General features: G+C 35.2%; 1 protein-coding gene across 1 annotated transcript; it reads right to left on the bottom strand.

The window, feature by feature from the left end:
* Positions 1-255: 255 nt before the first annotated feature.
* LOC102719291 (aspartic proteinase 39-like) lies at positions 256-6972 on the bottom strand. Its single transcript, XM_015836382.1, has 5 exons — positions 6884-6972; positions 6722-6792; positions 4691-4781; positions 3901-3949; positions 256-493 (listed from the first exon to the last, which is right to left on the bottom strand). The coding sequence occupies exons 1-5, from the start codon at positions 6890-6892 to the stop codon at positions 414-416; spliced, it is 300 nt and encodes a 99-aa protein (XP_015691868.1). The 5' UTR covers positions 6893-6972; the 3' UTR covers positions 256-413.
* Positions 6973-11799: the final 4827 nt, after the last annotated feature.

Raw genomic sequence — 11799 nt, 5'->3', positions numbered from 1 at the left:
AAAATATATTACATAAATAATTCAAAATCGATTGTTTATGATTTCAGATACGGAAAACCACCCTCCGGAACCATTTTATAAGGGTATATATATGGCGTATTCAATTTATAAAGGTACATATCTGTCTACTATATTTGCATATTGTTATGATCAGTTTACAACACCAAATTTGAGTATGTCCCCCATGTTTTATTGAGCCACACTAGCAGTTATTTTTAACCATCTGATCTTATGGTATGACCATTCTACGTAGTTGTCGCAGAGAAAGTATAGATTGTATGGTTGTCGTAGGAAATGGAATCCATATCATTGAAAAAAATAGATATTTTTGTTGCACATCAGAGTTAGGATACTAGATAGCTTGACACCATTATTACTAGCAGCATAATCTGGTGCATGTGCCACTGAAATATCTAACCAGAAGAGATGTTGTCCGCATTGAGAGTGTAAGTTGCCCCAGTCTCTTCATCCTTAATTTTAATGCTAGAGGAACCTGATAGGGTAGAAACAGTACAATGGCATACAAATTAGTGAATAAGCCACCTAGCTAGTACTAAGGTTTAGAAAACATAAACAAGCACACACTAATATTGATTATGAAAGAAATATGAGCTGGTAGGAATATATGTGAATGATGGCAACTGTTGCCCCTCACATCCCTTCACTTTCCGCCAAGGGCCACCTCTCCAGTCATGCCTTAACTATTGAGGATGGACTCTACTTGATATGTACAAAGGATGGATGGAGAATGGTGGAAATTGATTGATAATGACAATGGTGGATACAGAAGCAACGATAGTACCAGTGACAGCGGTGGCGGCAGCAGCGATGGTAGTAGTGTCATGGCCATAATTTATAAGAATATTCTACGGTATTAATTGCTAAGAGGAGGATGGGTTAAGGATTTCCCAACTTTTGATACATCAAAGATGGTCTTAGGTGTTGTCTGAGTATATCTGAACTACGAGAAAATCGAACAAATGCCATTGACAAACGCTTAATTCTAAAAAAAGTCATCGATGAGTGTGAGTTCCACAAAATGCCATCGCACAAACAAATTTGTTTAAGAAATGCCAACACCGTTAGGGTTCCGTCAGTATTTTTTCATTAAGTGTTATAGTATGAACAGTGTATTTAACGACAGAAATGGATGAAATTCTAACGACAATGCCAATTCTCAGACAAATTCATTTGTACAATGGCATTTCTTAGAACTTAGACTCGTCAATGATATTTCTTAGACTTAGACGTTTGTCAATGGTGTTTTTTAGATTTTCTCTTAAACTATTGTTACTATAGCTACTTTTGCTTAGCAACACTTACATATAATGACAATTAGACATGATGGGCTCTTCACTCTTCAAATTTTGGATATTTGAAAATGTCAATCAATTGTGCTGCCTTTATTATTTATGAAAGACGACCACTGAGAAAACCTAGCTTATTAAGTAGAGAGAATGCTTGCCTCAGTTCATTATGGACCAAAATATTGTATCACCAACTAAGTATACATCGCAAACCATATGTGTTGGTTCTACGATAACATTAGATTATTAAGTTGTTATTATCTAGTATTACATTTGGGAGTCGATTGTAGTAGGGATTAGTCAAGAGTGATGGTTTATTAGAGATATGATAGGACTCTATGGGAACAATTGTTCACCCCACAACATGGGCACCTTAGCAAATCCAATGTAACAGACAGTGTCTCGTTGAGGGAATGCATCTATTCGCCTCGCAATGTTAGGTTTAAGATGGAGCTCACCTTTCCTAAAGGCATTGGTTCATGGCCAATGTGGAGAAACAACTATAATATATATAATATATATAGTCTAGGGACCCAACAGGCAAAAATACCAACTATAATATGGTCTTTTAAATTTATTATTTGGTAATATGTACAGTCTCTAGGGAAAAAATCGATTTTTCCATGCTCACAACCAATAGCAACTTGGTGAATTGTCATGTGTATAGTTTTATGATTTTCAATTTTTTGTTGGTATTGTATTGTGATGATACTATGATACTATTATATTGTTCACTATTTATTACAAGTTTCATTGAAATACAATTAAATTTACTATTGGGCAATAAAGTTGACTTTATATTAAAAATAAATCCACCAAAAATGTCCCTCGTTGACCAAAGCTTGCACTTACTCAAGGTTCCCAAAAGGTATGAGCATGTACTTGCTCATACATTATGTATCAGACTTGTTGCAAGAAGTGTGTGCTTTGTACTAGGTTCTGGATTTCATCTTTGGTAATTCTATTGTGGTTCTAGTTAGTTGCCCTTTGTAGCTTTCATACTTTCCATTCATTTAATTATATTTGTTTATTTGGCTAGTCGGCCTGTTGTATGACATGTTTTTGCTAAACGATATTTCAATAAAATTTATCATATATATGTATGTGTTTGTGATATGGATGTGACAAGAAGTTATTGAATACATGTGCTAGCTACTAACCAAAGGACTAGCATGGTTTAAGCATAAGGAAGCCCCTATGCTTTTTTCCTTCTCACAACAGTTATTTCAATTCAATTTTCACCAGCATAAGGACTAACATGGTTTTTGTCATATATATGGTTTTATGATATTTAAATTTTTGATGGTATTATATTGTGATGATATTATGATACTATCATATTAATACTATGATCGATTTTCTAGTTGTTCACTATTTGTTACAAGTTCCGTATGTTGCAATATAGTTCTATTTACATTAGGCAATGAAGTTGACTTTATGCTAAATAAGACCACCAAAAATATCCCTAGTTGACCACAGCTTGTACTTACTCAAGGTTCCTAAAAGGTATGATCATGTACTACTTGCTCATACATTATGTATATATCTTCAAACTTGTTGCAAGAAGCAAGTGCTTTGTGCTATATAGGTCTGTGGGTTTCATCTATGGTCCTTCCATTGTGCTTCCTAGTTGGCTACCCCTGTGGTTTTTATACTTTTCTTCCATTTCATTTGACTTATATTTTTCTATTTGGTTAGTTGGCCTATTGTGTTATATGATTTTTGCTAACCCAAATTTAAATAAATTTTATCATTTGTATTTATGTCTCTATGATATGGATGTGACATCAAGGTATTGAATGCATGTACTAGGTACTAACCAAAGGATTAGCATGGTTTACGCATGAGGAAGGCCCTAAGACTTTTGCCTTCTCACAGTAGTTATTTCAATTCAATTTTCCAATATATGGACTGACTTGGTCTTTAAAAAATATTTGTTCTAGTTTGTTTTTAGGTACTCAAACGGTATTTGCATGCATGGACAGGAAATAGCACACTCTTTAAATCACTTTTTTTAATCTACCTAAAATCATACATCAGAAATCTTGTTTGATTCTCTCGGAAAAGGATATGATATCAATTGAGCCGATTATGTTGTGTTTGATTTAGCTGTCTAAGATAGATTCTATAAACATAATGAAATACCTACCAAAATTATTAATAAACTAATTTCAGAATTACAGAATTTTATTTGTGGTTTAATATATAGCGCTATAGGTGTGGGTACCCGGGGCAATAAAACCAAGCTGTAAGCAACCATGTCACAGCTAGCTTAGAAAGGATGGAGGTGAACGATCACCATAGAACAAAGGAGCATTCCTCCAGGTATGACTACAGCTTAGCTCAACATCGATCAAATCCGTTGTCCATACTACATCAATAGTTTTTAGCTAGTACAAATATATATCACTCTCTTGGTCAAATTTCAATGAATTCAATCTTACAGTTGTAGTCTGTCCAGCCAATGACTTGGTTTTCCATGTCATAGATGACTAACTTATCCGAGATGATCATGTTTGAGAGAAAACAAGTATTATCTCTGGCAGCAAAATATAAAACTAAAAAATGGATTTCCTTTCAGAGATAAACAAACCTCCCAAAATCACCCCATCCTCCCCCATCCCAACATCCTTTGAAGCATCCTGAAATCCAACACAATATTGATTATCCTGTTCCAAATATGGCAAACCACAAATCTAAGTGTAATGAACATATATTGGTCGGTCTATATCTAGAAAAAAATATAAATCAAAGTCTTAATATAGAACTGAGTAGCATGTACGATAGAATAATAATCAATAGATCCCGGTGTAGTATGGTCATCTAGTTTTCTCGTGCGGGCAGCCCACCCGCACGGGATAACCCATTATCCTGTGCGGTCAGGTTGCGTGGACCGCACGGGATAATTGATTATCCCATGCTTATTCTCTAATTGGTGCGCGGTCAAAGAAATATGCATTTTGCTATTCGTTCCTTATTCTCTAATTGGCGTGTCTATGTTTTCCTAGTTCCATATTGTGCTTGCTAAGTATTTTATACTCACTCTTATAGTTTATTTAGTTTATTATGGTTTATAGCTACACATTGAGACCGGCATGACTAGACGGGAAGTAACACCCCTTTACTTTCACACCTGAACAAATACTAAAAGCATATAACTTAGTTTTATGTTAGTATAGTGACAATTATTGTGGCCAGATTTGTTGTTGTTGTTGACTCCATGCCATGATAATACATGTAGTTTCTCGGTATTGTTTTATTTTATATTGTTCTCATGAAGGTGTGTAGTGTTTAGTACTCCAGGTAGGTAAAAACTTGACATGCCAATACCAATTAGTGAACACACGGTTTTTTTCCATCTTCATTAAACAATAAATGGTTACCTCAAATTCAAAAAAGTAATCATATGGATAGATCTCCAACGTAAGCTCACCCTCGAATTTAAATGTTATCTTTGGAAATCCATCACCAATGCTGCATAAAGAACATTACAACATAGTTAGAACAATAGAAAAATAAAAGGGAATAATTCTATTCAACACCTGAAGTACTTATAGTCCCCCCTGAGCTATGGAACATTCAAATGACCATACCAGAAATAGAAAACAATCTAAGTAATCCCCTATAGTAATTTCGACAGAGATTGTGCCATTGTAACAAATGACATGGTACTCGATGTGTCTTTTACTAAGAAAATCATGAAAATGCTCAATTCCACGACAAACTCATACCCACGTGTGAATTTAATTCAGTACTCCCAATCCATGAGTCCTTCAATTTTGTTTCGTATTCACATAAGTACAAAAGTTTATTTTAAACATTGTTTAATTCTTAAGTCTCGGTAATTTTGGTACCTATCAATGTTTTGTACCGGCAGTCATGAAAGGGGTGGCAATGAATTATCCAAGTCCAGGTCTTCGAATACAAAGTAGTACCCTACACCTACTGGCTAGAGTTTAGCCTTCTGTATTTCAATCGAATAGCTATGAACTATGGATACATTGTCCACGAGGGACCCCCACCTCCATTTGGATACCGAGGGATTGGGTTGCATGAGGCGGATATTGAATCACATACGATCTCAGCACCCTTTATATGATATTTGGTAGCGCCCAGCTGGGTCTACTTAATGAGACATAGAATACAAGACATTACTTACCCGAATCGAATTGTACATAGTATTAACTCTATCTCTGTGTACCCCTTGATGTATATGAATAGAAAAAGGGGAATGGATATCCCTAATTTTTATCATCCACAATACCTCTTCAAAGTATTAACTTGGAATTTTCCTATAAAAAATTACATGTAGGTGGATTTACCCAAGTGGTTTTTTGAATTTTGAAAGAACTACTCCCACCGTTTTATATTATAAGTTACTTTGGGTTTGTCTTAAGTCAAACTTCTTGAAGTTTGAACTTGTTTACAAAAAATATAATAACATTCACAACTCTAAATTAGTTTCATTAAATCCATCATTCACTTTAGTTTTACAGTATATTTATTTTTGTGTTGAAAATATTGTTATATTTTTCTATAAATTTGGTCAAACTTCAAAGTTTGACTTAGGACAAACCTAAAGTGACTTATGATATGAAACGTAGTGAGTACCATTTTCCCTCATGCTCAAGTCTTAATAGAAAGGATACTTAGGTATGAAAAAAGATTTTTGATCTATATGAGGGATAGAGCAAAACTAAAAGGCATTGAAGGGCTGAATTAATACTCACGCTTCTGTACCCAATGAAATTTCAGGGAAGCCAATCCATTGCTCAAGATAATTGTGGACACCTAGATTTAGCACAAATATAAACTTGAGTAAAGTTGGAAGAGATTGAAGTTTTTCCATCATGGCCGGTCTGACCACTGATAAAAGCCTCGTCTAAACTAAGTTCCAATGGGTGTTCTGACCATATGTGTTCAGTAATCTGACTGGCTACTACAGCATTGAGTCCAATATGGTTATTTTACTTGTTTCCTTACGCGATGCTAAGGTTTCTTGGGTTCTACTTGGTTTTTTAAGCCTAATATGACGTGGAAATACTTTGTCTAACATGAGACCAGCCCCTTTATAAGGCATATGGCCAATTCGATCAATTGAAAGAAGATCTATAAACTATTATCAACCATCAATCATCAGTTTGCACTGTAAGCCATCTGCCTTAACTATGAAAGCATGAAATCATTTCTAGGTTTGTCCTTAAACATGTTGGTTCACCCATCAAATACGTGTGCCAAATCGCCCTAGAGGGTGTTTTTGATCTCTAGGTCAGCTCCGCTAGTCTGATTTGATCCTTTTGATATCTTGGTCCAAAGCTTCTGATCAAAGCTATCTAGTGAAGTGAACCAGATCAAGGATAGTTTTGATTTGAGAACTTGTTAAAAATAATTAGATTATGTGATATGAAGAATACCTGTCAAAATACTCAAAACATTCAAGATCATCAAGTTCTCGCAATGTTATGTTCTTATGCTTGGCAAATACCTGCAATTGGTTGAGAACAATAGTATATGTCAACCTAATGCAAACAATTTTCTATCAACTGTACAAAACAACAGCAGGTCCTTTGTCATACCTCAAGCATTAATTCCCTATCAACAGAAGGTAGACCAATGTTGTGCCACTATCAATCATTGTACCCTTCGTATTGGTTGTTTCCAATATATTATCTGGAATCTGAAGTGTTGTATTACTAACATTGATTGACTTGAGGTTCACAAGGTGATATTTTGATCTGATTTATAAAATCATAAATAGATATCAGCATGCATGGTGTCTGAGTGGATATAAAATTTCCACCGATGTTAATGCTTTTACACATGATGTGCAGATAAATATGACAAATATTCCAAATAGGCTACACATGTTACCAGAGATTTGTAAATGTCTCAGGGCCAATGATTATTTGTATAGAATAAAAATTTATGCTGCAGCATTAGGTCGGTGGAAACAAGATTGCTGAAGATAGCTAAGTTGGCTATGGTCTTTGTGGTCAAAACTGCACACACAAGTTACATTCACAAAGACTAGCAGTTCCCGCCTAGGAGTGCAATCTATCTTACTAATGCTGGTGGTTTTCACGATGAGCCGATCCTATCACATGGCACACAAAATTCTTAAATAAATTTCATATGCATGAAAAAAAGACTAAATCTAAAAAGGGGAGATTAGCCTATTAGACCAAATCCATAACCTTTTGCCACCATTTTCTCTTTATCCAATCATTTCATCAGGGGGAATAAATGGTAATTCAGATACAACAACACAATTTAGGAAAACAAGAAAAGAGAAAAGGTAAATGAAGAAGAAGCACGGCTACATATCTTCTCAACTATGACGAACTACTTGTGATGTGCCATAGTGCCTCGTCACAGGCAGCTTCACCTTTGATAGGGCATACAATGGCCCATTGTGGATGACGGCATAGTGGTTTTATCTATCACATGCCTTTATATAAGTCGGTCTGATATATGAGCATGTCACATCTGATGGATAAATATAAAGGCCCATCATATGTAGTCGGTCACTTGTGACAGATATGATTCAAAACCTACCACGGTTGTGGCCTTCCATGTGTGACTAGTTTTGTACAGCACCCGTCAGAGATAACCCATTACCTCTAACATGTGTTTGCCTTTGCAACCCAATAAGATGGAATAAAGATGGGGTAAGTATATTAGGGTGATCTTTTTAGGGAATATTACAGTGGATTAAATTGATCTAAAAATAGATTAAAAACATGATTATATACTTTTGGTTGATTTTTATTTATGAACTTCATATGTAGTTTTAACAAAACAAGCTTGGCCTATCTGTCAAAGTTAAAAAAATCTTATCTTATCCCAATGAAAGTTGTCAACTAGTGTGCATCACCGTACCTCAAGTTAGTTTCACAAACTTTTATTAATAAAATTCATGAAACTATTAAGAGACATTCGAAATTGTCGCATTATTTAATAAAATAACATAAAATGATATACTCCATCCGTTCCATATTGTAAGTTATTTTAATATATATATATATATATTTCAGGGTGGATTTAAGTGGACTAATGTAACAACCGAAATAATTTGGTACACACTAACTTCCAAATAATCACTCAATAGTATCCACAATTCCACCAACTACAAATTAGGTGCGCCAATGGGCATAGCCATTTTCTACTTCTATGTATAGGGGAGACAACGAACATAAAGTTTTACATAGTTATATATGCATTGATACGTGCATTTAACAGTTTGAAACATTATGCTTAAAAAACATCCAGGAATATTAAACACGTATAGTTTCATTCAATGCGTTTTTACGAGAAATGCACTGCTATACACTTCATACAGTGGATAAATATTAACTTAATTCATGTTATCAACCCACAAGGATGTCGACGAAGTTTGTTCAAACAACTAATCCCTCCATTTCTTATAGCAAGACATTTTGGCTATGCCTAAATCTATCTATTGATCGGAGTATATTGTTTGCCTATATGTCTAGATTTACTAACATCAACAAGAATCTAGCGTATGCTATAAAGTCTTACATTATGAAACAGAGACAGTACACTATAATTGTTTAAACAGAATTGTATTTCTTAGAAGCAAGATGATAAAATTAAAGTCAAAATATATGTATGTAAACAAGACCCAACATGCATTATGAGAATATATAACAGAAATAGAATAGTACTGTGTACGAACAAGAATAACTCACTTGTTATTTACTAAAGGTGTTGTTTTTACTTTTGGCTCCACGACTTCTCCAATAGCAAAAATTCCACCTCCTTTTCTGGAATCGAGGCAGCGAGAAAATATTTTTTTCGTCTTCCCTGCGGCAGCCAATTGTGATAACACTGTATCATTTGAATTGGAAAGCCCAATAATTTCATTAACTGCCCATTCTGAAATGTTTAAACTTCCAGAAATTTGTGCTGCAGACCTACCAGGACAATGGAGAAAGTTAACAAAAGTTGACTTTTTTTTACAAAAAAATAGAGTTGTGTGTGCTTCACACTGATTTTCAACAAAAATCATTGTAATTTACTAAGTAGTATATAGTATGTTGCTTACTTTGTCACAATTCTCACTGCCAATGAGTGTGATGAGCATAGTTTACCAACAGAGAAATTGGATACCTTTCTTACCTCCCAAATGATTTAATAAAGTTGTTATACATTAAAACAACATGCATTGCTACCAGAAACTTCTGTCGCAAGGGTAAAAATGAGTTGTAATGTGAATTTCTTTTGTAACTAGACAGTATCACATCATATGTTTCATATAATTTGCATTAATTATAGATCATTCATTCAAATGCTGGAGATTATGTTGTTGTTATGTGGTTTCCTGAGAGAAGTAGTGCTAGAAATAATAGATCGATATGATCAATAATAGTTCAATCAATCTTACCCTAGAAAAAAATAGATCCATATGATCAATAATGTGCTAGAAATAATTGGGGTGGTGTGGCTTCATAAAAAAATAAAGGGAATTTGCAATGTGGCTTCATGAAAGAAGTGAGACAATTTGCCACACACCTAAAATTATCCAAAGGATAGAAATAACAGTGATGATTTGGATCCAAAAGAAGCGAGACAACTTGCACCATTGATATCAATCAACCAAAGGCCAAAAAAAAAAAATGAATACAGCGATGAGGCTCTGAGATACAAGATAAACGTTCAATCACCTACAATAGATTAATAACCGAAGGCTCGAAATAATTTGAGTAATTTAGGGGATCAAAACCAAAACTCAGAGACATGTAAGTGATATGCAAAACTAAGGGCTATAAATGCATCACAGGAAAAATTGATGGAATAATAGGTGGCCCTTTGAATGGCGTGTTCAATGCATCAGGTTGATAAGGGCATGTACAACAGCAGGCCAGCCACGTCGACATACTTTCACATCTATTTGTATCATTTGTTACGAAGAGAGAAGGCAGTGGTCGTTTCGTTCGTCCCCGGCTCGGTATCGTACTCAAAAGCGAGGCGCCGACCCGGGAGCGTGTTGTACCAACCCATCGCTCCAGTACTACGCGTGCAAGAAAAATCCAGTGATGGTGGGAAGGATTAAAGACACACACATCTTTCCCCTTCTCCCTTCCCATCCTCCTTGTTTCCCATTTCACAGATCCTTCTTTTTCACGGGTGCTAGAGGATGATGGGGCGGGAGAACAAGGGTGCATGCTGGAATGCAGCGGCGTGTTGGCTGGCTCAGGAATGGCTTCACCAATGGCTTCATATTCATACTCGTGCTTCAGATCCAGGAACCTGGTATAGAAGTCTGATTTCTCTTTTTTTTTCAGAAATAATGAAATTTTGAGATTGGAATATATTGAACATAGACAATGCCACACCTTTTCTTTGCCTATGGCAAAAACTAAGACAAGTACTGGCATTCTGAACTTTCCTGGTGCGCTTATGTTCTATTGGCATTAATCGGAACTGTTTGAAAGGTCAAATTGGCAATTAGTTGAGCTTACAAAATGAAGCCCAAGTGGATGAACTGAAAGTCCTGCTCTACAGATGCCAATGTATAATTGTTTTAGGGAAAAGATCCATGGCCGTATACGGTTCTTTACATTTGATCTGCTATGAGGCGAGGCGAGCTTGCACCTTTCATTTCTAGCTATAAACAATAGTGTTGTATGGGTATGAATGTGAGCAGTTTCCTTGCTGCACACCTATTTTAAACTGAACATGTGAATTTGAATGCAAGTAGTTTTTTGATCTATGGGTTATCTTAACTTATTTATACTTGATAATTAATTATATTAGCAAGGAAACAAAATATCATATAAAGATCATTGCATGCTTGATCATGGATGCATGTATGCATTAAACAACGTACCCCAACCAAATAGACAACAACTGTCTCAACGTTGTACAATACATCTATTTTATTGTCTGTCTATGTCAAATAGACAGTTGTTGTCTGAACTGTTGTACATGCCCTAATAAAAACCACAGGTGCTCTTGTTGATATTATTTACTTTTAAGAGCATCTCCAAGAGAATGGTTATCTCACTTGCCATATCTAAATTTGGTAATTTTGCACAAAAAATGCTCTCTAAGAGAGTATCTATTTGACTTACCATGCAATTTAAATGACTAAACTTATGTCCTCAATGGTCAAATCTAACAACTCATTCCCCCACTAGCCCAATTGCTATTCATAGGTCCCACGTGAGTGTGACCATCTTGTCATTCTCCCTTGCCAGGATTTAGAGAGTGGGGATGGATAGTCTCTTGGAGATGCTCTTAGAATTCGAGTTACCATAAGTAAAATGAATGGCTAAATTTTGATTTAGATAGTCAAAATTTAGCCATTCTCTGGGAGATGCTCTTCGATTACCTCTAAGTGGAAAAGCAAAGCAAGGTGCAACGGATAGGAGAAATGAATGTTTGGTCATTAGAAGAATTTGGTGGTGCTCATATTTTACAACACATACTTATAAATCTAATCATTTAATAGATCGCTGAGAAATTTCAA

This window comes from Oryza brachyantha, chromosome 4 (assembly GCF_000231095.2).
Source record: "Oryza brachyantha chromosome 4, ObraRS2, whole genome shotgun sequence".
Lineage (NCBI taxonomy): Eukaryota > Viridiplantae > Streptophyta > Magnoliopsida > Poales > Poaceae > Oryza > Oryza brachyantha.
This window is presented reverse-complemented; position numbering and strand designations above follow the sequence as displayed.

Bases quoted from the DNA above. Each gene is read 5' to 3' on its own strand.
- LOC102719291 (XM_015836382.1), bottom strand. The intron at 4,782-6,721 runs GTATTCTTCATA...TTCTTTATGCAG, and splicing joins TGTTTTGAGTATTTTGACAG to CATTGGTGATGGATTTCCAA. The intron at 3,950-4,690 runs GTAACCATTTAT...GTTGGATTTCAG, and splicing joins ATTACTTTTTTGAATTTGAG to GATGCTTCAAAGGATGTTGG.